Source organism: Camelus dromedarius, chromosome 26 (genome assembly GCF_036321535.1).
Source record: "Camelus dromedarius isolate mCamDro1 chromosome 26, mCamDro1.pat, whole genome shotgun sequence".
NCBI classification, from domain to species: Eukaryota; Metazoa; Chordata; class Mammalia; order Artiodactyla; family Camelidae; genus Camelus; species Camelus dromedarius.
This window is the reverse complement of record NC_087461.1, coordinates 22,430,230-22,454,674: the sequence shown is the minus strand read 5'-3', so window position 1 is coordinate 22,454,674 and position 24,445 is coordinate 22,430,230. Positions and strand designations below refer to the sequence as shown.

General features: G+C 48.2%; 1 protein-coding gene and 1 long non-coding RNA gene across 7 annotated transcripts in view; one reads left to right on the top strand and one right to left on the bottom strand.

Moving 5' to 3' along the window:
• Nucleotides 1–1,941, bottom strand: part of LOC116150490 (uncharacterized) — a 6,343-nt gene extending 4,402 nt beyond the window's left edge. The window contains exon 1 of the long non-coding RNA XR_010377965.1: nt 1,865–1,941. This is a non-coding gene — a long non-coding RNA (uncharacterized LOC116150490). The remainder of the gene's footprint in view (nt 1–1,864) is intronic.
• Nucleotides 820–24,445, top strand: SEPHS1 (selenophosphate synthetase 1). Of its 6 annotated transcripts, none has more exons than XM_031444524.2 (9): nt 820–993; nt 3,752–4,021; nt 8,623–8,726; nt 10,565–10,672; nt 11,595–11,749; nt 14,250–14,340; nt 16,344–16,443; nt 20,846–21,058; nt 22,534–24,445. In XM_031444524.2, the coding sequence occupies exons 2-9, from the start codon at nt 3,829–3,831 to the stop codon at nt 22,746–22,748; spliced, it is 1,179 nt and encodes a 392-aa protein (XP_031300384.1). In that variant the 5' UTR covers nt 820–993; nt 3,752–3,828; the 3' UTR covers nt 22,749–24,445. The 6 variants fall into 6 exon arrangements, with proteins under 6 accessions (XP_031300384.1, XP_031300389.1, XP_031300387.1 ...); XM_031444529.2 differs by having other exon boundaries at nt 843–993; nt 11,628–11,749; XM_031444527.2 differs by lacking the exon at nt 820–993 and adding an exon at nt 1,146–1,165.

The window sequence follows — 24,445 nt, the reverse complement described above, 5'->3', positions numbered from 1 at the left end:
AAAAGACGTCGTCGCAAAGCATTTTGCTTTATTTTTATTCAGCAGTGCAGTAGAAAGTTGAAACCCTGAAAAAAGTAATTTCACAAGCTGCAGCACTGCTGTGGGTGTTAATTTAAACACATACAGTATTAGGCTGCCATGTTTACTTGGACCTGGGCAGAGCAAACAATCTAACTGCGGAACGTGAGGCTCTGACTTCCTACCAAGCACATGAAACGTTCAAGAAACTTTGCAGGACGTGTACACGTTCGCTAAGGCGCCTATGAACTCCCGAGCCAGACTGAACAATAGAAAGGAGAGGTGATGGAAGTCATTTCAACCAAATGCGCCGTCTGTGTCTCTGAGTCCTTCATCGCAGCAGAGGGGGCCTTTCCTCTGCTCCTGCTCTATTTTCGAATCGTTTCCAGGCTCATTGTCTGCCGGCAGCGCGCGTGGAGCAGGTACAGCGTCCCGCCGATCGCCGCGCGGCTGAGTCCCGCCAGGTTTTGGAAAACATTCCCGGCCCTTCCAGCGGGTCAAGGAAAAGGAGGTGGCCCGGGCGCCAAGGCTGCTGCCAAAGCAACTCGCAACTTTTGAAATCAATCCTTTTTGCATCATGCAACGGATGCCACCGCTCCTCGGGCTTGCAACCCCCCACCCCTCCCCCGAGACCAATCATTGCCGCGCTCGGGCCTGCACATCGCCCCCGCCCCCTTCCCGGGCCGCACGCAGCCACCGAGCCGCTCCGGCCGCGGCCCGCCGCCTCTTAAAGGGAGGGAGCCGGCCCTTAAGGGCCCCTCGCGCGCGGCGCACGGCGGAGCGCGGCGGCCCCGTTCCCTGCAGGGGCCCGCCGAGCCGGGCCGAGCTCCCGCGGCGCCCAGGCCTCCCGCCCTCCGCCGCCGGGAGCGGCCTTTTTATTCAGGCGACGCTTAAGGGAGCCCGGCCGCGCCCGGTGCATTGTGGGAGCGGCGGAGTCCCGTTTTCGGGAGGAGGCGGAGGGCGCAAAGCGAACCGGTAAGCGCCTGGCTCGGGGAGGGGGGGCGAGACGCCAGGCTTAAAGGGGAATATTCGTTCGCAGGCCCAAGGCGGCCGTGCGGATCCCCCCGCGGGCCGCCCGGGTGCGCCGGGAGCGGTGCACGGCCGGCGCTCTGCAGCGCTGCCTGGAGAGGGGCCGAGCCAGGGCTTGGTGGGGCCGCTTTAAAAAAGAAGCACCGCCCGCGCCGCCGCCGCCGCCGCCGCGCGGGGCCGGGGAAGGAGGGAGGGAGGAGAGGGCGGGGGAGGAGTGGAGGGGGAGGGCGGCGGCGGCGGCGGCGCAGGGGTTAATTTTTTCGCCCGCCGACATTTTTGTGCGGCGGCGGCGGCGGCGGCCCGCGCGCGCGGCGTGAGAGCCCGGTCCCCCGGGCGCGGCGCCTCCGGGCCCTCCCCGCCCCCCCGCCCTCGCGCGCGCGCGCCCTCCCTCCGGCCCTGCGGGCTCCGCCTGACCCCGGGCGCCCCGGCCCGGCCGGCCCGCGAGCCCGGGTACCCGCCGCGGCCGGTGGGCCGTGCGCGCCTCGCGCCCTCCCCGCGGCCTGGGCCTCGCGGTTCCCGCCGCCGCCGCCGCCGGCGGGACGGAGAGCGAGCGGACGGACATGGCCCAGCCGGCCGCCCCGCGCCGCCTCCGCCCGGCCGCGCCGCACAAAGAGCCCAGGCTCCGGTTGCCTTTAAAGGCGGCAGCCGGGGACTTAAGGTGTCCCCGAGCGCTGCCCTCCGCGCCCCGGCCGCCGCCTCGACGTGCGCTGCCCCGGCGCCCACGCCGCCCTGTCCCCCTCATTGTTTGCTTCCTGGGCTTAGGGACTTGGGGGGAGGTAGGTACGGCCCGGGCTGCCCCGCTGCCGCCCCCACTTACCGGGCTCCCCCGGCTCTGCGTCCCGCCTGGCGCCCTCGTTTGAAAAATTTTAAACGTGGCCGAGAAGGAAAGGGTTAACCGTTGTCTTTAAATATTCATATCATTGTTTTAAAGGCGTAAACAGACGGCTTCAGGGTTGGAATCGAGTGCTTATTATGCAACCCCCCCTCCCCATTAATAATTACTCATTTCCCAGAGTCCCCCCCATACCCTCCAAAAAATGTAAGAATTTATTTTTAGGATTCAGATGTGATGTGTGTGATTTACGTCCCTTGTTCCATTTGGAACTTTTAAAACTCGAGTGCCTTATGGGCTTAAGATGTTTTAAACTTTTTTCCCCTTAAAAATCTGGGAAGATTTAAGAGGAAGTTAGTCCCCTGAATTCCAAATTCCCCTCGGCTTTTTTTTTTTTTTTTTTTTTTGGATAGAGATTGGAGGTAGGAAAATAACTGGATGCCTCGTGAGTTGGATTTCTTTTTTTTTCCTGGTAGAAGCGAGGCGGTGTTAAATGCGAGGCATTTGGTGAGGAAAGGACTGTTGTTTTTGTTCCAAACCCTTCCAAGTCAAAGTGCTATTGGACTTCTCCTAACTCTAAAATGGCTTCAAAATTCCCATCTCCGCAGCTTGCTTAGCTTTCCTGGCTCCCTCCTTTTGGGCAGGTGGTTCTCTTGGAATGTGGGAAGGTTCGCTCCTTTACAGTTGGAGGTTTCAAACCGAAATCACTGCTCACCCCCAAACATGTTTTTGTAAAGACGGTTTGGATTACTGCCCAAATTCAGGCTTTGTGAGATTTATTTTAAATGAGTGATGTGCTTCCCAGGGGATCGAAAACTCTATAAAGGGGAATTATGTTCTTAATCATAAGTTTTATAGGGGAAACTGACCCTAAAACTTGGGGCGTCTGTAATTCTATGCCTAATAAAGTATCAGTCTGGAAGTTTGTAAACCCTGGGAGCACATGCAAGGTTTTGGTTTAGCCCCAAAGGCTTCAAACTTAGAAAGGTTTGTTCCAGAAACTTCCAGTGGTACCAGGTACCATAAATGCTAGTGATTTAGTACAGTTTATTTTATCACTTTAGGTCTGCAGTGAAACAGTAATGAGCAGTAGCATATTTTGTCAGTGATGTGTGTGTACTAGTTTGTTGGGCGAGATGTTTGCTTTCTAGGAAACAGTGCTGCTGCGTTAAAACATCAGAGAACTTTCCGTGCTCTCTAAAAGAAAATGAGCCTTGCTGTGTTAAAACAGCCATTCCACTTTTCAAGTTGTCTTCTTTACTGAGGCTTCCTTTTAGTTTGGGGTCGTATCGTGTACTTCTGGCTCAGAGTGAAAACCTATTTTTCTAAAATTGAATTTAGCATCATAAAGAATTTCATCCACTGCCTATCCAGCAACGTCCTTTTCCTGGAAAGGGCCTATCAGGCGCTTTATTTTTCTGTGTAAGATAGCAGAAGATACCAGAAGGTTTTCCAGAAAAGTCTTTTTAGCCAGGACATCTAATTTCTAAGCCATAGTGCTTCCTGCTTGACAGATGAAGTGATTGTAAGTTTTCTCATAATGCTGCCCGCTAAAGAACCTTTGGGACTTTTTGCTCAAAAATAGCACTCTGTCCTGTAAGCCCAGCTGGCCTGTAGTTCCATCTTCGTTGCTGCCCCTCAGAGCCACAAGTGTAACACCACAGACATCTTCTTACGTAGAAGAGGTTTCTAATGCTGTGGTCATTTTTTTAAGTGACTTATTCTGGTTTGTGCATCGCTGTGATAAACTTGTGGCCCCAGATCGCTGTTTCCCCGTGGTCTTGGTGATTTCACTGTCCTGTGTGCAGCTTGATTGTTGGCAAGTACTAGTGAGATTTCTTAATGGTGTCTTTGTGTTCCGGTTCTCTCCAGGTGGATCTGTAAAGAAAGCAGCCGCCTAGGAGAGGGAGGAGAGGTGCCCAGCCACAGGGTGTGTGCACCCAAGAATCATGTCTGCGCGGGAGTCCTTTAACCCAGAAAGTTATGAATTGGATAAGAGCTTCCGATTAACCAGATTCACTGAACTGAAGGGCACCGGCTGCAAAGTGCCCCAAGATGTCCTGCAGAAATTGCTGGAATCCTTACAGGAGAACCACTTCCAAGAAGATGAGCAGTTTCTTGGAGCAGTTATGCCAAGGCTTGGTATGTGTACCAGTGTTTCTTTCGTACATCCCCAAGTAGAGCATCTTGGCTGCGGTGTAGGCAGTGAGTTGAAAACTAGAATTCTGTCCTCCCATGTTGCCTTTTTCTTCTTTTTTTTTTTTAAATTTCTGTAAGAAGGATTCAAAGAGCAAAGCTATACTGAACTGTTACCTTACAGTACTTGAAAAGCATCAAGAAATGTGCTCTCACCATTTTTAAGCTATTAAGTATGTGATTGAGACAGTTATTTTGCAGTAAAAACTTTTTTATTATTAAATTGGATTTTCTGGTTAGCTAAAGATTAAGCAGAAACTTAATGCCTTTATCCTGAAATTTTCCTTGGAACGCTCGATCCCTCTTCATTACTTTAGGAGGGGTGGTGTGAAGCCGCACTGGGGGAGCGGCGACTGGGTTGGGGGAGAGAATTCGGGGCTTTCTCTGCAATAGGCGCTGTCAGAAAAGCGCCTGTGTGGAGAGGGGAGAAGAGAAGCCCTGGACACAGGCGAGGAGGCTGCGCTGGACGAGTGCGTGACCCCAGGACGTCATCGGGGACTGAGAGCCTTGTCTCCTTGAGCCAGTTGCTGACGTCACTAGGGGTTTGCCTTTTCCCAAATACAGAGCTCAGAAGGAAATTCTAGGCTGCTGGGATACTGTTCGTTAGCTTCTGTTGTGTGATCTGCTGAGTACGCACGTGACACAGGCCTTTGCCTTTTGAGTGTTTGGCTATTCTAGGAGTTTGTGGATGTTTCATAGTTACGGTGTGTGACCTGATCAGCTTTCTTACAAGGTTTTCATTTCATTTCTTTTCACCTGTTATTTTATGGTCAAGTTCTGTCTTGCAATGCTGGTTTTGAACCCAGGGTTCTCATTTATTTCCCACATATAAAACAGATAAAAGCAGGGCTGGGTTTGGGTAGGAGAGAAGAAAACTCACCCCGCACTCTCAACCTGTAGGCCTCCCAGAAGCTCAGTTAGAAAACTGTCCTCATGTAGCTGACGTGGAGAAATCGCTGGTGACTGAGGTGGAGTGGACGTCCGCTTACTTGTCAAGAGTTGAGAACGTCCTGAGAAAGCTCTTAGAAAACGTGTGGAAAAACAAGCTGCCAAGTGGGTGAAAATGAATGCAGGACAAACCTCACGGATGAAGTAACAATGCCTCTCTCTAGCTCCCCCCGTAGACTTACTAAGCACCTGCCCGCAGCCCCGGGCTCAGGAAGGCTGGGTTGGCCGGTCCCTGTCACTCCGGGGTCAGGGGCAGGACCTGGAATCCACATCCGATTGCTCACACACCAAACCGCTTGTCATCTGGCTTCTAAGTCCAGACGTGTTGATGGGGAGAGAGGAGCTGTGTCAGCTGTAACTCAGCAGTGGCAAACAGGGACAGGTGTCCACAGCAGGGGGCAGGCCAGAGAAAGAGATAAAAGAACTCAAAGGCGAAGGAGTCTGGTCACAAACAGCTTTTGAGAAGTCCATGAGAGCCGTGACCCCATCCCAGGAAAGTGCACATCCGCAGAAGCGTGCGCTCAGGGCATTCCCTAGGGGTCGATGGACCCCAGCTTGCCAGCAAATGACGCTGAAGGACTGTTAGAACCTTGTACAGAAGTGGTGTGTCTTGGTGGCCAGAACTTTGTTTTGGAATCAGATCTAAGTTCGTATCCTGGCACAGGCACTTAACTGGTCACTAATGTTACCCTGGGCACGTTCCTAATTCTCCTGAGCCTCGATCTCCCCATCTGTAAAATGGGATAATAATACTTACTAACTGCAACTGTTGCGAGTACTAGAAATTATCTGTGTATGAACTGTGTGTGTCTGCACCCACACACATGAGACGTGTGTGTATACATGTATGTGCCTGTATGTATATATATATACACACGAGGCCGTGTACCTGGATTCTAAAGGTGAGACTTAACAGTTTTGCAGTTTTACACGGTTATTGGATGTGTTTTAACTAAAGAAATGTTAAGATGATTGTGTCTTAGAACCTGGTACACCTATTGCCTGATACTTAAGAGCTGTCACGTACTGATGGCTGCTGGCAGTGGAGGTAGTATGAGTTGGGTTTTTTGTTCGATTTATTTGGTGGATGGTTTCAGGCCAGCTGAAACCTCCTAGAATTCCCTGTTGTCCGCTGATGATTCAGCACACTCTGCTCGATCTGGCATTTGAAGCTTCCTCTGCTGTGGCATTTTCCTTTGTTCCTGCCCGCCCTCTACCTGGGCTGTCCCGCGCTCTCTCAACTTGATACCTTCATTTTCAAGGCCCACGGCCCATGCCAGACTCACCCTCTCTCTCCCTTCCTTGAAATTTGGTAGATGATTTGTAAGCTGATCACTCCAGACCAGTGCTGTCCCAGAGAAAGATGAGGTGAACCACCTGTGTCATTTAAAATTTCCTAGTTCAGAAAGTTACATTAAAAAATTTTTTTTCTAGTTCAGATAGTTACATTAAAAAAAAAAGAATCAGGTGAAATTAATTCTAATATGTTTTATTTAACCCACTGCATTAAAAAAATATTTCAACACATGATGGAAAACATTGCTAACAAGACGTTGGCTTTTCTTGTTACTAAGTGTTTAAAACTGAGTGTGTCTTGTAGTGCATCTTTGGATGCTTTGGAATCCTCCCTAAGCGCGTGTGGCTGGCAGTTCCCATGTAGACAACACTCAACCCTCAGCTAGCACGTAGTGGTGTCCCGGTTGAGAGAGGAAGTGTGGGTGATGGGAGCCTCTCTTCAGCCCCAGGAACATGCTTCCGAGTCATGGGTCACATGCTCTGAGGCTGGGAATTAACCAGAAATCACCTGCTTTACAAATCAGATAGACTGAGTTCAAGTTTAAGATTTCCACGTTAGGAACCATGTAAAGCTAACCTTCAGCAGCTCTTTTCTGTGTCTCTTTCAGTATTTCTGTAGTTTGTGTGACAGCCTAAAAGAAGGCGCTATTTCTTCCCTCTTTCAAAGTGAATGGTCATGTGCTTGGAATAACCGGCTGTTGGAATGATAAGTTTAGGGAGAATCAGTAAAAGTTTGATTGTGGTTCCTGCCCTGTTTCCACTTGAGTGCTGCAGAACATTGTTCGATGACATTTCTGCACACACGCACTGTTGAGATGAATTACCACACACTTTTTCGTCTAAGACGCACGAAAGCTGATCACTGGTATCTTGTGTTCTGTTGTCACAGATTCGTGAGACTTGCCATTCTGAAGTGAAGTTCTCTGTTCCCTAACTGAATCTTCCACCGAGAGTTCTGACCTTCACCTGGTGTGGTCGTAAGAACTCAGCCTGCCTTCGCAGAGGGATCTTTTACTAAACTCGGTTTTCTGTTTGTGGTGGTGACAATGGACCAAGATACGAGAAGGTGCCTCGGGGACCTGGCCTCTGCTGGGGTGGTCCTGCCGCACGTAGTGGCTTCGCTTATGCAGAATCTGCAAGAACTCACGTGCTCGGTTCAGTGTGACTCGGGTGTGATTTATTCCAGTTCCGTTTGAATGCTGAGTCGAGGGTAGCATCCACGTCCTTCCTTTGGTTCTTCATCCTGGTTTGTTCTCTGCCTTGGGCTGTTGGACTGCGAAGCTGAAATGCTCCCACATCCTTGAGAGAGGTGTGTTGTGTAGGAAAGCACTGTTCTGCTTCCCCGGTGGGAGCCAGTCTACGTTGGTGCAGTGTTTGCATTACAGGTGGTTTTTAAAGAAACTAGCCTACGATAGCTAGTCTTGGCCATTTCTAACCTGATTTCAGGAAAAGGGAATTATTTCTGATTAACCCACCAGTTGTCTGTATTATCTTTCTAAATGCTTGGAAACAATTTTTAATAAGTTGAAATGCACCCCATAAGCTTGTTAAGTAAATGTTTCTTCTCCTTTTTGTAGTGTAAGTTAGTAGAGGTGACATTTGTAACAAGGAATAACAGGGAATTTTAAGGTTTCTTCAAAACTGCTTTTGGGAACCTGTGTAACAGGTCACGTGGTGCCACGGTGTTTATGTACATGCTTGGTTGGAGTTGATGAATACCTACCTGTTCTAGCTTTGTCCTTTTTTCCTTTTTTTTTTAGTCATTTTTAACTAAAATGTAGAAGTAATGGCATTTTATGTGTGTAAAATACTTAACAGATTCTCTGTTGGAAAAACCGAATGCTGCCTAAAGATACACTGTTGTTTTTTTTTTTTTTTAATTGAAGCATAGTCGATTTACAATGTTATGTAAAGACACACTCTGAGTAACTGTGGGTGAGACGTCCTGAGTTCTGTTTGTGCTGTTCTCATCTTGAAAGAAATCCTGTCTGGTGCCAGTCACGTGGTGCAGTGACACAAAGGAAAATTTCTGTTCAAGGCATCATTAAAGCCTAAAAGTTGTACCACGTTGGAGCTGAGTCTCCATGACCAGCAGACTGTGTTCTCATTTTCTGTCTTCGGCTGGTTTGGTTTCACGTTTATTTCAGTTACGCTTCTTGATAGGAAACACATTACTGTGTTGGCAGCAAGCAGCGTTCCATAAGTGTCTTACCCAGAACTCGTCCTGTTCAGAGCGCTGAAGGTACAAAATAACATGGCTCTTCCTGTTGACCTCTGGATGGTGATGACTTCCCTCTTTGCAGGCATCGGGATGGATACCTGTGTCATTCCCCTGCGGCACGGTGGTCTTTCCTTGGTTCAAACCACAGATTACATTTACCCCATCGTCGATGACCCTTACATGATGGTGAGTTTGACCTGATTTGTTTCTACATCTGGAACTGCTTACTCGTCTGGTTTTGGATGGTGGCTGGGGTTTTGTGTATGCATGTGTGGGGGTTTTGTTTTTGTTTTATCCAGATTGTTCTCATCCCACCCTGCCCTGACTCCCGTGGTTGTGGGTCTGATTTGATCGACCCCTTGCCCACACTGGGTACCGTGCACAAGGCCGTTTAGGCGGACGTGGGGCGTCTGTCGGCTGCTTCCGTACCTGTGTGTGTGTATGTCCCCGAACACCTGGTCAGCGTGTCTGTTGGCCAACGTATTTGTGGTTTTCTTCATTTTCTTGTCCTTGACATTTGTAGACTCCACGCTCCTGTGTTTCACCATCCTCTGTAATAGGACTGATCATCCAGAAAAAAAAGAGCTTAGCATCTGAGCATAATTAACTGCGCACCTGCCCTGACTCTGGTCCCTCCGCTCACCGGGTTTTACTCCACGGCGCAGCGAGCGCGTCTGCCTGCTGCTCACGTGCTGCTCGGGCACCTGCACCTGCTCACGCCAGGGCTGCTGCCAGCAACCCCCCGCCCCACTGGGCCCCTCCACCTTGCCAGCCGGGAGAGCCGAGGTTGGGAACGTCCTGTCAGTGGGAAGCCCCAGGGGCCCTTCCTTGTGCCAAGGGCCCCGGAATCAAGCCACCTACACGGGAACTGAGGCCGGGAGGCAGCTTGGTGCGGGGAGGGGTGTTCACCTCCCACGTGCCAAGACAAGCGCACAGGTCCCCGGAAGCCTGTTTCTCCCCGACACGCCCGCGCTTCTCTTCTCTAGAGCAGGGCTCCTGAGGGACTGTGGCCCGCCACGGCCCAGGTGTCCTGCCTGACAGTCCCAAGGTGGCTAGAACCAGAATTCATCCTTTGCCAGCATCTCATAAAACTGAGGAGTGCCCAGAACAGGAGGAGCAGCAAGTCGCTGCCGCCTGACCTGTGGTTGGCACCCCCGAGCTGCCGGCCACACTGCCATTACCTGTGAGTCACTGAGGGCGGTCGGGCCACTGCTGACCTGCCAGGAAGTCGTCAGAAAACAGCAACAAGCAGTGACTCGGCCACAGGAAGTGATAGTGACTTGGAGTTTGATTACCCTGATGTCAGAAGAGAAATTTGTCATTTTCTCTTTTATTGTCTAGACAGAGGCAACGTGTATTTTAGAAAATCTCTGTTGGCAGTAAAAAATCTTTACTGCCGCATTTCTGTTGAATACGATTTCAGAGTTCCTCGCTAGGACCATACAGTTTACTGGGCAAGGCTTCCCTGTTTCTTTAGAAAACAAGCTGACTTCAGGCCTGGATATTGTTCGTTTCTTCATTTTTTTTTTTCTCAAACAAGGTGATTTTCCTGTTTGTCTCACACAGCCTTGAAAAGAAGCTCCAAAAATTCTCCACCCGAGTGTATAAAACACACCTTTTCTATAACCCGTGGGATCTGTTCAGCATAAGTGGCTGTTGCCACATTTTCCTTAGGATAGTTGTTTTCAGACCTTTCTGCTCCGACTCTCCCTCCAGCGCCATCCGCTCCAGGCGTGTTTCCCTCTGACATCGCCCCCCTCCCCGTTCCCATCTCAGTAAACCTTATGCTCTAGCATGGGGCGGAACGGGGGGATTGTTCGTCCCACATAAGGAAGGAGAGGCGGTGACAGGAGTGTCTGCAAGTGGTCTTGTGACCCTGGAAAGGTCGTGAGTCTGGGATTCACACCCAGGAGGACCACGTCCCCGGAATGTCCCCGAGTCCTGGTGCCGCCCCGCAGCCCGGCTCCTTGTTCTGCACGTGGAAAGCCCCCTTCATCCCCACTCACACCTCCTCTCTCTTCCAGGGCAGGATAGCCTGTGCCAACGTCCTCAGTGACCTCTACGCCATGGGGGTCACCGAATGTGACAATATGCTGATGCTCCTTGGAATTAGCAATAAAATGACCGACCGGGTAAGTGGAGACAGTCAGGCTGCTGCCTGGGCTGCGGTCGGGGTCCCTCACTTGCCTGCTTGGCCTTCTTTCCCTCCGTGAAGTGAGGAGCCCAGTCTGTCCACATCCCGTCCGCTCTCTGCCTCTTGGCAGCGAGCGGTGAGTTAAAATAGCCTGGCTTATTCATGTTTCCATTCCCGCCACCTGCTTCCCTTTCTCTCTCCTGGGCGGACCGAAGCCAAGATGTTTGCGTGTTTGTTTTCATGAACTTTTGGCTGCAGTAATAGCACCTCTGTGCCAGGCCCGTGGCCCGCCCAGGGCGCAGTGCTCAGGGCAGGCAGCATCCTCTTTGGTCGCTGGTTGGATGGTGATGTGGACAGTGGTGGGGTCGGGGTGTCCCTCGTGTTCAGGTGCCCACCGGGCAGTGCCTCTGACCACACGACCTGTACTTGTTCTTTGACCCAGAGAGGAATTCCTGTTTAGATTATTGTTGACAGGTACTTGGTTTCGTCCCCCAGGTTTGCCCTGCGCGTGGAAATGTAGGTCCAGCAGGCCCTTCTCCGCCCCTGCCCATGCTCTTGGGGCCTTGCTGTGCACAGCTGTTGGGGGCAGGTGTGTGGGTACATGTTAAGCTAGTCTTGGGATTCTTAAGGGCCGTTCAAAGAGCTGGCTCAGATCCAGGGCAGCCCTGTGCACCCAGTCATATTCCAGCTTTACTTCTGCTGTCTGGGTTTCATTCACATTGTAACCTGGAACCTTCTCCCACTTTGGATAAAGTGGCCACAGTGTGGGGCCTTCCCCCCATTTGCTGTTACTCCCTGCCCCTGGGAGCACCAGGACTTCTGAGGGTTTACGGTCTTTTTATAACTACAAGTGTAGTCTCTCTCTTCTGGGTTTCGAACTGAATTACGTGACTTTTAATTTGTGTCCTTTTAAACCCTAGGAAAGGGATAAAGTGATGCCCCTAATTATACAGGGTTTTAAAGATGCAGCAGAGGAGGCAGGAACTTCTGTGACGGGCGGCCAGACCGTGCTCAACCCCTGGATTGTTCTCGGAGGCGTGGCCACAACCGTCTGCCAGCCCAACGAGTTTATCATGTGAGTGGGCTTTGCTCCCGTCACCTGGCCCTGTTCTCGCTCTCTCTGTTTTAATAGGTTTATGGAGATACTGATTTGCATGCCACACAACTCACTTATTTGAGGTACACAGTTCAGTGGTCTCTGGTATATTCACCGAGTTACGTCGCCCTCGCCGGAGTCGACTCGAGAACACTTCCGTCCTCCCAGCGAGAAACCCCATGCCCTTCGTCGTCACAGCCCCCACCCCACGCCCAGCCCGACCCTGGCCGCTTTCACTTCACAGAATATTAGCACAGCCTTTTAAAGGTTCATTTTGTAGTGTGTATCAGTACTTCATTCTTGTTTTTTTAAAAATTCTAGGTGTTTTTTATTAAAGTGTAATTCATATGGCAGAATTTCACAGAGTGTAAAATGTAACTTTTTTAAGTATACACCTTATTAGATTTTAGTATTCACAAAGTTGTGCAGCCATCACCACCCTCCATCTCCAGAACACTTCCATCTCCCCGGAAAGGACACCTTGTACCCGTAGCTGTCCCTCCCAGCTCCCTCCTCCCTGCCCTGTGGAAACCCTGACTCTCCTTTCTGTCCGTGGATTTTTCTGTTTTAGACATTTCAGTGAAATGGAATCATGCAACGTGGTGTTTCACGCCCGGCTCCCTTCACTTAGCAGAGGTTTTTCATCCACGTTGCACAGGTGTCAGGACTTCCTTCCTTTTTCTAGCTGAATAACATTGCGTTGTGTGACATCCCAGTTTGTGCCTCCGCTCGTAGGCCGTGGGCCTTTGAGTCGTGTCCACCTGTTGTGAGTGACGCTCGCGTGCTCGTTCACATGCGGGTTCTCTGTGTGGATATACCTTCTGGTTCCCTGGAGTGGCGACCTGAGGATTGCTGGGTGACATGGTAACTCTGTTCAGTTTGACGGGCTGTCAGACTGTTTTCCAAAGCAGCTGTGCCTTTTTACATTCCCAGCAGCCGTGGGTGAGGGCTCGGCGCCTCGGTGGCCTTGCCCGACCTCGTTACTGTCTCCTTGACACTGCCCATCCCGGTGAGCGGAGGCGGCGTCTCGCTGGGTCTTGACTTGCGTCGCCTGGTGGCGGACGCCGTCAGCGTCTCTTCATGTGCCTTCTGGGCCATTTCTAGCTCTTTGGAGAAGCTTCTCTCCTAACAGCGTTGTCCCTTTTCTTGTTTGATGTCTTGTTAAGAACAGCCACCTTGTCCTGTTCTCTGAAGGAAGTAGACACTCCACTTGTCTACCTGATTTTGTGAAGAGGAGACGTGTTGGCCTGGTTCAGAATTCTGGGGGGTGACAGGCCCCGCAGGGCAGAGTCCCTCACTTGTCCCTCAGCCACCAGTGTCCCTCCTGGGGGTGAGCACTGTTACCAGCCTTGGCTGTCTTTAACCAGGTTACTGTTGACAGTTAGATTAGCTTCAGGTATGTTGACATTACAAATAGTCTCCAGTGCATAGATCTCCCTGCATACTATGTGTGGCTCTTGGGAAGAGGCTTTTCAAAGTGAAATTCTTGGGTAGGGCACCTGTGCACCGTAACTTGGATAGACGTGTCCAGTTTGCCCTTTGTTGAGGCACCCCCACAGCAGTGGGTGCCGGGCTCCGACCAGCACAGCAGGGTGGCAGGCCCCCTGGCCTTTGCCTTGCCCCTGGGAGTAAGGGTGAGCGTATTTCTTGTATATTCCTATCGTTTGCCCTTTTCTGGAGGGTGGGAGCTCCTCTCAGAGCCATTGTGCAGCAGCTGTCATGTTAAAGGTTTTGCATTTTACCTCCATCCAGGTTTTATTTTCCCATATTTACATTGATGGTTCTCAAACTCTCCACTTAGATGGGACAAGAGATCCCAGAGTCCACGCGTCTCCCTCATTCCAGCTTTCCCATGGAAAAAGAAGCCAGCGACAGTCAAAAATGAGAGAGGAAAAAAATAATAAAACAAGCTTCAGTGAATTTTTTGTCAACAACATGAGTGTTTACTTTGTAAAATAAGAATGCACACAAACTTAAAAATAACCCAGCAATTTTATCACACTTAACTTGCTCGTAGAAATTTGTAGGTTGCACATAACCAGTGATGCACAAGAACATGCCAGCTCTGAGGGTGGCTGAGTCAGAGCTGAACGACATTTATGTCTTAAGGTCTGGTTTTTGGAAAGTGAGTTTCTTGTGCATCATCTGAGAGTTAATATTTTTTGAAGCTAACAGTGGACACAGATGTAACCGGATGAGTCAGGGAGCTGGTTGATTGTCACATCTTGCACCTGGCTCTCTAATCAGCTTAGATGAGTGTTGGAGTCTGTGGCCTCTTCAATTTTCTTTCAGTATTTTGTTCAGCATCGTCTCAGTAGCAAGTTGATGAAGCTCTAACACATGGCAGTAGTTGATTTACACTTAAGTACACATTTGCGAAGACACGGGTGGATTTGCCAGCCTCTTTCTCCTGTTTAACTGATGCTGAATTATCTCCGTGGTTAATTTGACGAGGGCCTACCTGTGTTCTCTTCCTCAGGCCGGATAACGCGGTGCCGGGGGACGTGCTGGTGCTGACGAAGCCCCTGGGGACGCAGGTGGCGGTGGCCGTGCACCAGTGGCTGGACATTGTGAGTGATCACGCCTCCCGGGTCAGCAGTGTGTCTTCCAGACTGAGCTCCTCTAGTCGGAGTGCCAGGGGGCTCAGGGTCAGTGCCATCCTGGCAGAAACCCTGGGAGCCGTCCCTGTTCTTTTACTGAATCAAAGTCACATGTATCAGGCGCTTTAAAGTAGGGGAGCCTCTGCCTGGTGTTCAGAGATACCCCATAAAGAGAATTTGGGAGGCGGTGAGTTCTGTTTGAGTCTTCATTTGGTGCTGAGATGACCAGATCTTTCATCTCTTAAGCATCACTAAAAATTAACACAGAGGAGAATGTGCAGATTTTGACGTTTGGGGTATAAATAAGGCCAGGCTTATTGACAAATTCTTTTAGTAGTGAGGTTTTTGGTTATTTCTGGTTGGTGGTTTTGCCTTTTTTAAACTAATTAGTAACTCAACATTTTGATAAATATCTGGTGGTGAAAACATCTAGAATATAAAGATACTTATCCTGAGTCACTTCTGAGCTGTAATCCTCAATTCTTCATATAAGACTTTTTTCATTGCCGTAACAACTCAAAACGTCATACGCTTGTGGTGTAATCTCACATATCTCAGTGCTTTTAATTTCTACAACTGTCATCTGAAACCACCAGCCCTGAGGAACAGTTGAAAAAGAACAATTTTATGTTAATTCATCAACCAGATATATCTTAGTCTGACATAACAGAGCAGAGGAAATCTCCTAAGGAGGCCACGTGTGTTAGTTTTTTTTTCCTTCTCATCCTGTGATGGTGGGGAGATTTCCCATCAAAGCAGATCACAGGGCCATTACAGGGCAGTAATCCAGGTCGCTTCCCAGTATGGCTGCCCAGGCCTGAGTAATTTTATTTAGCGAGGGAGCAGGTGAGGCAGAGGGGATCCAAGATGAGGGGCTTTGGGGTCCTTCTGTTCGCCCCACCCCCAACTTGCTCCTGCCTTTGCCTTTTTACCCATTTCTTAAGAATGCTCAGCGTTGAAAAAAGCGAATTTCAAGGCTAACAGCACAGTACCCTTTCATAAGGTCGGAAGCAACCGGAGAGTATGGTTTGGGCCTCGATACTAGGAGGATGCTGGTTTTTGAAAGGTGGGGAAATGACACGTATAGAATAGGGAATCATTGCTACCTGGGGTTGGGGGGTGCATTGGGATAAGGGAGGGACACAGACTCAAGTTATGATGTCAGTGGTAGATTCCTGGGTATTACTGAAGAATGAGTGAACACAGGATGCTGGCCATTAATGGACCATGATGGTGGTAGTCCTGAACCCAGCATCATGATGCCAGATCCTTTGAGAATCAGGCTGACGAGAAAGGGAGGTGAGGGGTCTTTCAAAGGATGTCCTGTGTGCTCGCCCACGGCTGCCCTCGGTGCTGTTACAACAGAGGTTGTTCCCTGTTCATTCATCCATCAAGAGGACTTGATCCCAAAATTCAGGGAACGTCAGTAAGAGTATAATTACATGAAAAATGAAAACCATCAGCTTAGGAGAGGAGATGGGGAGACCCCCAGGACACTGAGAACTACCGCCGCCTGGCACGGAGGAGCGGCTACAGCCAGGGTAGCACAGCCGTCTGCCCAGCTGGTTTCGTGGGTCCAGTAAACTGCCGTGTTCGACTGCGGACATGTGGCCGCGACCAGTGACGCCAGGTCTCACGGACACCTAGGCTATTAGTCCCAGAGGAGAGAGTTAGGAAACTAGATTTTCAGAAAAAATTATTTACTGTTGTGTAATTTTTTTTGGCAGTGGAGGGAGGTAATTAGGTTTATTTATTTTTACTGGAGGTGTTGGGGATTGAACCCAGGATATTAAGCATGAGCTCTACTGAGCTGTACCCTCCCCACTGGGAAACTTAATTTTGTGTATGAAAATTAGATGAATAAAACTCCCCAGAAGATGACTCAGGAAAAAGTACGTTCTTTCAGTGGTCGGAAACAAAGACTGATCCCATTTTCTCTCTCTTTCCTCCTTTACCTGTGTTCCTGTTATTAGCCGGAAAAATGGAATAAAATCAAGCTCGTGGTCACCCAGGAGGACGTGGAGCTGGCGTACCAGGAGGCGATGATGAACATGGCCAGGCTCAACAGGACAGGTGTGGGCCGGGGCTTGCCCCTCGCCGGGCCTGGCGAGCTGTCTGAACGGGGCCGGGACGGGAGATGTTTCAGGCTTTGTGGGCAACATAACAGTCTCAGTTGCATTGATTTTTTTTCCCCCCATGACTCTTTTAACATGTTTGGGGGAAAAAAAAAATCTTAGCTGGAGAAAAAAAAAACTGGGCCACGTTTGGCCAGTGAATGCAGACTCCTTCTCTTGGGACCTGGTTTGGGGTCCCTGGAGCACCGACGGGAATGGAAGTTCCTGGTGTGCTCTGGACGGGAGGGCGTGTGAAGTGTGACTTGGCTGCAGGAAGTGGAGGCTCGTGTGGCGTCTGAAGGTGCGCTAGGGCAGGCGGGGAGGTCGTGGGGGTCTGCGCCCCCACGTTCCCTCCTAGACCCGTGCGTCTGGGGCTCTCCAGGCACTGTGGCCGTGCCAGCATCCTGTCCCCCTCTGGCTTAGCCCTGCTCACAGTTAGAACAGAGCCAGGCACAGAGGAGGAGAGGAGAAATACGGGTGAATTGATGAACTCAGTCTCTGAATCTATGAAATGGAGAGGTGAGGTCATGCTTTCTCTCTTCCTTTCTGCATTTCTGTGATTGTGGGCAGTAGTGAATTCCTCTGCACCCCAATAAAAACAGAAGAGAAATTTATATAGCACGATTTCAGAAGTATTTCACTTATTTATTAATTTAAGGTGGTACCCTTATCATAATTTTAATTCCCAGATTTGTATATAAATGAGTAATGACAGTCATGTCAATGTTTTTCTTTACATTTTATTTCTAGTCCTAGCTTCTTAATACTGATTAGAAAGTAATAATAATAGTGGTTACCATTTACCTGGTAGTTGTTATGTTCCAGGAACTTGACATATTTTCTCATTTAATTCTTCTGACAACTGTATTAAGATTCTCCTGTTAGCCTCATTTTACAGAGAGGTTAAGTAACTTGCTCCAGGTCACACAGCTAATCGGTGAGGACTAGGATTGAAACCAGATATGCTTTTAATGCTTTGAAGCTACTGCTTATAATGCTTTTAAGTGTTACATTCTGTTCCTTTTCTTAATGATCTAGTAAGAAATCGAGGCCATTTCAGTCTCCGTGCATAGTAAATTGAACAAATACTTCTGTACTATGCTAAGAATTTTTAAAGCAGTTTAAAATAAAATGGGGAAATTAAGGAAAGGGCCAGAATTCATCTTATGGAAAGCAGCAACCCTTGCCTAGGGAATCACCTGATAGACTGTAAGCATCTTATATTTGATTTTTATTAGCTTTCATGTGTGTGTAAAAAGCAACAGATATATTTTCTACTTAAGGAGGAAGCTCTTCTCATCCTAACTGACGAGCCAGAGGAACCGTTTCCAGAAAGGCATCTGTGTGGGTTCCTCTGTACAAAGGATTTGGAGGCAAACCAGCATATAGAATGTGAGCTCAGGAGGGCAGGGATCTGGGTCTGTTTTGTTCACTGTGGTGTCCTCAGCGCTTCGGAGTGAGGGACACACCCCAGGTGTCATTAACTATGGATGGAATGAGTGGACCTTGTACACCACGTGCTGGCCCCTCTTTCTCATACTTCATGGACATCTTCTTTTTAACAGTCCTGTGGATTAGATCCTGTTTTCCCCCTTTGGCCAAAACGAAATAAAAGAAATACATGCAGATCTGTTCTCAAACCCAGATCTGTCCAACTGCAGTGGCTACTCTTTCTCCAGCATGTTCCTGTGATGGAAATTTGTACAGTTTTATGCTGGAAATACCAATTTTTTCCTCTTCATTAGTTGCATGTTGTATTTAAGGCCTTGGGTTGTGTGGCATCCTATTTGGAAACTTTAAACATGCTTGAAGATGAAATTTAAAAATCTTGTCCCCCCCACAAAAAAAAAATCCATTTCCATTTAGTTACTTGGGGTTCCCTGAGTCAGCAGTCAGAACTCTCAACTCGTTCATTCTTCAGCTTCCCTCAAATGACTTTGAACCCAGTTTATGTAATACTTAAGCCATGAAGTCCAATTATTTAAAAAAAGAAGAAAAAATCTGACTGTTCAATAGGTTATCTTAAAAGTTACTTAGAAATGTGAAAAGATAATTTTTCCCCCAACATCTGCCTTTCCCACTTTATTAAAAATTTTTGTTAGATACTATTCCTTGAAGCACTGCTTTTAATTGCAAAAGAAGGCAACAGTCCAGATGTCCATCAACAAGTGATTGATTGGATTTTCTCATCTACATGCACGTGGAATACTATACAGCCAGGAAAATGAGCGAGGGGTCTTTATTACTAAGGAGCCATCTCTAGGATACGACCAAATGAAAAAAGTGAAGGATAGAAGCGTGTATGTAGTATGCTACATTTGTGTGTTTGTAAATGAATATGAAGTAATAATACGTGTTTTATACTTTCAAAAAGAAATAATAGAAAAAGAAATCATCAATAAAACTGTCACACAGAAGAGAGGGGGAGTAGGTAGGAAGCAGACCCTCTCTGACCATGCTTTGTTTTATAAGTCTGACTTTGAGATAAATAAATGTCTTATATAGTTTTCTATACTTAAAAATTAAAAGCATATTTTACAAGTCCAAACCAAATTTTTTTAAAGTTGCCTAACATTTATGTCTAAGTTAGTGGCAAAACCACCTGGGGAAGAATTATTTCAAATCAGTCTGAGCCTGGTGTTTTCATTGTACATCCTCAGGGCAAAAGTCCACACAAATGTTTCATTGTCATCAGTGGATTTGTGTTTGTGAGAATGTTGATATACTAAGATAAGGCGAATAAGTTAATGTCATCAGGAACAAAGATTTTTAAGAATAAGCTAGAGGAAATAAGATCAAAGAAGCTAAGTAAAAACTAATCTTCAAATTGGAATTAGCAGTATGGACTTGGGTTTTTTTTTTTTTTTTTTTTTAATCTAAAAAATGAGTATTTCCTGGCCTATTGGAAAGGCCTAGAAGCAGTGATAACCAGCAGTCGTGAATTCCTAGTGCCCAGATTCTGATCTGGAAGTTAATATTTTCCACTAAAATGCACCAGGACTCCTTTGGGAAGAGGCAGGTTCCAGCTCTGGGACGGGAAGTGCAGAAGACAAGCCCGGACTTCCTGTGCCTGACGGTGGTGGCGCTGGCAGCCACTGGTGGGGTCGTGTCACTGCCACACTGGAAGGGGCTCCCACCTGTCATGGGGCAGGAGGGGGGTTAGGAGGGTGCAGTTTGAATGCCAAAGAGAAGAGTGACTGTGGTCAGCTGGAGTGTGTCAAGGATCCCCCAAAAATGATAATTAAAACTTTCTAGTCCCCTTTGGAAGTTGCTAGGACACGAACCTGTTCAGAAAATAAAAGGAATCAACCCCTTACTTTTATTTTTCTTGTGGACTGTATTTCAGAAGAATTGTATTTTTTTCTTAAAAAGTCTTTATAGAAGTCACATCTGATAAATGCAGGAAGAATGACTGAACTACAGATTTGCCATTTTTGCTGCCCCCTTGATTTATAAATCTGAACCACAGACATCAACGGCCAATCAGACCGTTTGGGGAGAGGTTCGTGTTGAGATGACACACGCCCCCACCCATGAAATGTTCTTGCCAGAGAAAAAAAAATGAACAAAAGAGACCAAATAACTGTATGATTCCAACTCTGTGACGTTCTGGAAAAGGTAAAACTGTGAAGACAGTGAAAAGATCAGGGGTTGGGCGGATGGGTGAAAAGGTGGAACTTTCAGGGAAGTAAGATACTCTGACCGTGGGTGCGTGTGCTCGTGGGTTTACTGACCCCCTAGGCGGTCTGACATCCAGTGGACCCAGTGTAAACTGTGACCTTGAGTTAATAACGCTGTCTCAGTGCAGCCTCCTCTCAGCACCGCTGATGCTCCAGGTTGATGCTGGAGAAACGGGAAGGGGAGGGAGTGCTGGGCCACCCCCGCTCAGTATTCTGCACAACCTAAAACTACTCCCCCAAGTAAAGTGTATTAATTTTTTAAATTAAAGAATAAAAGAGATTAACCTTTCAGGCATCATGGGAGTGCCTTGAATGCAGGTCAGACAGTCTTTGAAAGTCTTGTGCTTTGGTTTTAGAAGAGTTTAGACAGGTTTGCCTGTAACTGAGATAGTAATTCCTCTTTTCAGATACTTGCGTTTACTGGGAATTTACTGCTGATTGAAGGTGCTGGTAGTTCTGAGTGGTTCAAACTGGACTAAGAAACCAACTTTGAATTTCACTCTGGGTTTTGTTGGGTTTTTTAAATTACACTTTGACTTTCATCATCCCTGCCTGCCGTCTCCCTGACCAGTTAGGAGTTTTAAGATCAAAGTGTGAGTAAATTTTGAGTGGAGGAGGGGTGTCTTCCCAGAGTCTCAGTCTGTTACACGGACCGTAAGCGCCTCCTCTGTCGTCTTGCAGCGGCCGGACTCATGCACACGTTCAACGCCCACGCGGCCACCGACATCACGGGCTTCGGGATCCTGGGCCACGCACAGAACCTGGCCAAGCAGCAGAGGAACGAGGTGTCCTTTGTGATTCACAACCTTCCTGTCTTGGCCAAGATGGCAGCCGTGAGCAAGGCCTGCGGGAACATGTTTGGCCTCATGCATGGGACCTGCCCAGAGACGTCAGGTACCAGGGCTGGGCTGCCCAGGGGCCAGCGGCGTGTCCCCAAGGAGGAGGAGCCGGGCCCACGAGCGGGACCCCACGGTGTGAGGCCTGGGCTGCGAGTGTCCTCAGCTCCTCCTGGTGCCTCCTGTGTGACGAGCAGCATCATTTTAAGTCCAGTGTGTTTGGTGATGGGTTGGGTGGGGGCGGGGAGAAACAGGAAAAATAGGTCCTTGGAAACTCAGCATTTGAAATAACTCTAGTTCCGTAGGCGACACTGAAGAGGCTGTATTTTTTCTGTGGGGGAAAATGTCTGAAATTGCTGTTTTAAGAACGAAATAGTATATTATGTCTCCAAAGTGCATTTTTGTCCCATTTTTTTCCTTTCCCTTTATGTGGACTCTTGTGTGTCATCGTTTCAGTTCCCCCATCTCCGCCCCCCTCCCCCCCAGTTTCTCTTATTTCTCTTTTCTTTCCTCTGTAACTCTGTGATTTCCCAACCCTGGCAAATGAGTTGAATCATCTGGGAATTTAAAGAAATACCCATGCCTGGACCAGACCCCTAAGAAACCTGACCAGTTCGGTCTGGGTGGGCCTGGTCCTGAGACATCCTGACCCGCAGAGGCGAAGCCCAGGCCCCACTACCCACGCACCAGCCCCGGGACAGTAGGGCTGTGTCCCTGGTGGGCCTTGCACAGCCTGCAGGGGGGACCCTGCCTCTCCTGTCCTCAGAACGCACACAGTCCGCTTCCTCTGAAACAAGTTCCAGGAGCACAGCGCTCCTGCTGCAGCGCCTGCCACCTGCAGGGCGTGGGGCCAGAGCTGAATGAGCCGTTGAGCACCCCAGAGTGCACGTAGTGGCCCTTACGCAAAAGTGAGAAGCTCTGTCCTGTCTGTAGAAGTGCAGCATAGTGTTTTTTCCTCATTGTGTTATTTCTACTTAAAACATATAAAATATTCTGTCCTGGCTACTGAAGTAGCAATAAAGGTTTATTTTCACATTTTTTTTTCTATTTTGAAGATAATGACAAGCCAGTGACAGAACCCAGACACTGCGAGGCTCTTTGAGGATCTTTATTTTTAAATAAAGAAAAAAAAATAGGAAAACCTGTTTTTGAAGAAAGGAGGACTCCATGGAGAGAATCAAATCAAAAAGAAGTTCTCTTCTGTTTTTAAATGATGCTTTCAGTGTAGCGTGGGAAAGCTAGCGGCCGTGTGCAGTCATGAGCCTGCAAACACGTCCCTCCTGCGTGGCCTCAGATCCACAAATGGGGCACTTTCACGGTTTACGGTTGGTGGTTGTGTTTTGTAACATAGTAGGAGTTGCCCGAGGAATCGCTTAGTGGCTCCGCAGTGTCAGCTGGGGGCGAGGTGAAGGCGGCATGGCCAGCTCGGCTGCTTGTTGGATGTGTGTCGGTGCAGAGGTGTCCTAGGGACAGAGTGGCAGGAAAGCCGCTCACAGCGTCACAGCTAACGAGCATCCTTTTTCCCTTTGCCAGGAGGCCTTCTAATCTGTTTACCGCGTGAGCAGGCAGCTCGGTTCTGCGCAGAGATAAAGTCCCCCAAGTACGGTGAAGGTCACCAAGCATGGATTATTGGGATCGTGGAGAAGGGGAACCGCACGGCCAGGATCATAGACAAACCCCGGATCATTGAAGTCGCGCCGCAGGTGGCCACCCAGAATGTGAACCCCACACCCGGTGCCACCTCTTAATCTAGGCCGAGGCAGCTGTGTGGTTTTGTTTTTAAATAGCTCTATTTCCTTTATCATCATTTCAATTAAAGACTGTAAACAACAACAAAAAATCTCATTGTGTCTACACATCTGGTGACCTTAGGTCGATTTGTGAGTGGATGCAATTAATAAAATAAAATCCATTGCCTTTTTTTCCTGTTACATTAACTGAAGATGCACCTAATCTTGAGGCAGCTTCTGAGTTGAGAATTATATTGTTATCCAATACTGTTGATTCATTTTGAATCTTTAGACACTTATCTCTTTGCCGAGTAGGCTCTTTTTAAAGGTGCTTTCACGTAGCACAGACATTACCCGTTGTGGTGTCTAATGGCAGTTTGCGTCTTTTCATTTCATGTATATTTATCAGTATCAGTCTGATCCTTTTTTTGAAGTGTCTGGAATGATATTCTGGAAAGGCAGGATTGGTGAGTGACACAATGGTTTCCCAGTAGCGAGAGGGTTGCATGATTCTTCTAATTCAAGAGCATCTTTGACCCAGGCCATCTCCCAAGAGTGCATTCAGTTAAACAAGGCAAGTGCTTGACTCTGCATGGAAAGCACTTTGAAGACAAAAAAGAAATGTTATTTCTTTTTTTGTAGCCTTCCTAATACTTACAGTGACATCATTAACTGTTTTCTTTATTGACAGCAAAAAAGGACACTTTTTGCAACGTAATTAGATGTTCAATAGTGCAGCAAGGAATTGTCCCCCGAAAGGCGGTTCATGTGTAATACTCATTGACAAGTCAACCTACAATTAACTGCACAGATCATTTTTAAACATAATCAGTAATAAAGACTGTTCCGTGGATGGTAGTGTTTAATACGTTTTATATTTTGTATAGTGATTTCAGGCCTTTTGTTTTCTTAAAATCAGCAGCTCTTTAGCCTAATTCTTAGCATTATTTTGTCCTTTGCGCCGTACTTTTCCGTACACGCTTTCTGTGATCTTGTGTGGAAACCCGCATCGCCAACCATGCAGCTCAAACCAAGCCTTGTTATTCAAATAAATATTTAATTTTTTTTATTGCTCTTGTATAATCAGATGCCCCTGAATTTAGTATTATTTTAGAAGCATCGGGAGGGTTTTGGCTAAAATACGGTTTATTGGGGGGAAACTAGATTTTAGTTTTATAAAACTTTCAAGTCTTTCACGGGACCTATATTTTCTTGAATTGAATTTTATAGTCCTAGGACAAATAGGCGATCTAAAAAGGTGTTCATCTGTGTTACTTAAAAGCAGAGGCTTCCTTATATTCTCACCTACTAAACGATTAGGAAGAGTCCTGCCTTCAAGCACAAGTGCACTGACTTCCCGAGTGTCTGCGCTCAGCGTCGCGGCCCGCTTCTGAACCCTCCCTGCATGCAGGCGCCAGACCCGAGAGAACGGCTCGACTTATTGCCAAAGGAAACCACCGCTCGGGAGGCCCTGGAAGAGGCTCTGCCTTGGACGTGTCCTCCAGGAGCCAAAGTGCAGCCTCCTCGCATGTGTCCCTGGAGCCCAGGCCACACACGCTCGTTCAGCGCGCGGGACTTGAGGGGCTGCCGCAGGACTGAAATTAATTGAAATTAATTGGACATGTTATAGGGATTGATGCCCATGTTGGTCCTCAAAAGCTGCAATCCGGTGGTCTGCAAAATAAAATGTGTTGGAAACCTCTGAGTAAGATGAA

Bases quoted from the DNA above. Each gene is read 5' to 3' on its own strand.
- SEPHS1 (XM_031444524.2), top strand. From the start codon at position 3,829: ATGTCTGCGCGGGAGTCCTTTAACCCAGAAAGTTATGAATTGGATAAG. The intron at 14,341-16,343 runs GTGAGTGATCAC...TCCTGTTATTAG, and splicing joins TGCACCAGTGGCTGGACATT to CCGGAAAAATGGAATAAAAT. The intron at 16,444-20,845 runs GTGTGGGCCGGG...GTCGTCTTGCAG, and splicing joins GGCCAGGCTCAACAGGACAG to CGGCCGGACTCATGCACACG.